A 2,500-nucleotide genomic window follows, 5' to 3' on the forward strand; every position below is an offset into this window, starting at 1 on the left:
CGATACGCACATAAATCTATTACCAAGCTGTACCGTCAGAATCAGTCCTTGCCACAGGACTAATCTTTTAGCAGGAGTTTCCGGCCTTCACGCTCGACTCCCCCCCAATGCACGGGATAGACGAGGGGGGGGGGACCCGCCCCTCCGCCCACTCCATTTCATCTCTTCGCTGTGTGCACGAATCAAGACGTAGCTGATTTAAGAGATTAATCCCCGTCTCCCCCTTGAAAAGGGAAAGAAAAAAATCAAGCCAGAAATTGGGGAATAGCACGGTGCTGTTAGCTTGGACAAACAAGGCAGGAGACGAGTGAGAGTTTACGACCCTTGCCACCATGGCCCAGCTCGTCACGAGGATGAGGGAAGAGTCTCGTGCATGCCTCACTCCTCTGCATGACGGGGAAAATCGGGGGAAATCAAATGAGGACTCTCGAATAAAATTAGACGGAGAGTGAGCACGAAAGGAGCCATACCGTCCTTCTCTTCCCACACGGGCAAGATTTTGTAAAAATTACCAGAGATTTCCTTCCGCACGCCAATTGTTTGAGCGACGCGTACAAACGGCAGCAGATTACACGAGGGCGTCCTTAGAAATGACAAGATTTATCAGACCTATGACCGCCATCACAAGCGCGTGCTGTAAGACCGATATTGAATCTTCGTCGTTGCGGCCACCTACCGGCCCGGTCGCTCTTCCATTCGGATTATTCACCTTTAACATCACCCTGTTAGTTTTTCACTAACCGAAATGCATATTTACTTCTGTTAGTATCTCTTTATCGCACTCTGTCTAGATGATCTACCAGACCGCTACGACTAGATCTGTTTGTAATAGATTCGCAGATATTTGAATCCTCAAGTAGAAGGTAAACCACTTCCCCATCTCCTTAACCCCCCCAAAATATCGATGTGAAACACATAATGGAGCGAACGCTGGGAATAAATGTCAAGGACTGTCACTTAAGTGCCACTAGGGAATTTAATCAATTCAAAATCAACTTTGTCACTTGCAAACCCCAAGACTTTTTGGAGTATATTTCGTTTCCGATAAAATATTAGACAGCATTACGTGATACCGATTCGTAATTAGATGACCAGAAATAAAAAACAATGCTGTTGAAGCGCGAAAAATACTCTGAACAGGAGACAGAGACGCAATACTTACTTGCAATAATAGACACGTCCTTCGCGGGTGATGTTGGGTGTCCAGCCAGGGCGGAGGCGGGACTGCAGGCGCTCCAGCAGTGTCTGCAGCAGGTGGGTCGGTTCCTGCTCCTGCTGCTGGAGATTGAGGCCACTAATACCTCCATGCTGCTGCTGGCTGGCCACGCCCCCGCCCTGCTGGCTGCCATACCACGGGTTCAGGAACATTGGCAACCACCATCACTTGCCAACCTGAAAAAGAGAAAAAAAATCAGTCTGTGGGACAGGTACTACTGTAACAGAAGCACGCTGGCATATACACCGTGTTAAAAAGCTTATTATAGTTTGCTTCGAGGTATCTTTATTAAGGTAGAAAAAATGACTACGGATAATTTTACCGCAATACGTTTGATGATAAACACATCGAGATACTGTCAGACAATCATACTACGAACACATGAAAGGGATAGAAGGCGTCATGGGAGGGACGGGGAGTTCAGGTCAAGTGCAATCAGTGTTGCACGGTACAGCTGTGCCAAGTTTGGAGAAATTGCAAAGGAAGGAAGGTGTACCAAAACTAGAATCCAAGTAAAAACCGAACACAACCTAGGACTCTAGAAGTGAGTATTGTCATCCTGGCAGGACTGACGGACAGAAACGAAATGCAAAACACGGCTTCCTCATGGTCGCCGGGAGTAAATTGAATCATGGCGAGTCGACTGGCGAGTCGGGCACCAGCGTCCCAGTTGACAGAGGGGAGGTGCGAACTTTAACGATGCTTGTGGTGCAAAGGCGCCAAACACGCGCCGGAACTCGTTAAACAACACTCGTAACTTCGCCAGACATGAACTCGCTCGAAGCGCCGCGTTCTCCGACCCGAACTTCTTGACCGTGTGGCTATATCTTTGAGAACATGCACGGCGTCTCATACCTTATACCTGAGACTACCTGCTCTTCCTGAGTTACTAGGAAAGCCGGAATTCTGGAAGCAACGGCGGAGCCAATGGTGCTCATAAGGTTCGGTTGCGAGTCTCCGTAAATTCTATATTCTATCTTTATCCAGCCATCCCCTACCTCGCCTACCCCCTCCATCTCTGAGCTTTCTAATATACCCACTCCCATTCCTTCGTTCACACTCCTCACAATTTTCTTCTCTCTTCTCTCCTTCGATCCCTCCCTTTCTCTACCTCCCCCCCCCCATTCTTCCCATTTCAGTCTTCCTCCCTTCCCACGTTTCTTTCGCTTACTTCCCCCTTTGTCTCTACCCTCCACTCCTTAGCCCCTCCCCCTCCTTCCTGTCTCCCCTCCCCTCCCAGTGCTCCCCGTGTGATGAATGTGAGTCATCTGGTCCTGAGTGCGT

The 2,500-nt window shown here is 48.9% G+C and overlaps 1 protein-coding gene across 1 annotated transcript in view; it reads right to left on the reverse strand.

The window, feature by feature from the left end:
- The window catches only part of LOC122247320 (uncharacterized), a 675,408-nt gene that overhangs the window by 411,757 nt on the left and 261,151 nt on the right, over window positions 1–2,500 (reverse strand). Inside the window, exon 3 of the mRNA XM_086550722.1 lies at window positions 1,163–1,392. Coding sequence (XP_086406848.1) covers window positions 1,163–1,368 — 206 coding nt within the window. The 5' untranslated portion in view covers window positions 1,369–1,392. The remainder of the gene's footprint in view (window positions 1–1,162; window positions 1,393–2,500) is intronic.

The sequence above is a fragment of the Penaeus japonicus genome, unplaced genomic scaffold, assembly GCF_977035675.1.
Source record: "Penaeus japonicus unplaced genomic scaffold, GWHDUDI00000001_assembly GWHDUDI00000024, whole genome shotgun sequence".
NCBI lineage: Eukaryota > Metazoa > Arthropoda > Malacostraca > Decapoda > Penaeidae > Penaeus > Penaeus japonicus.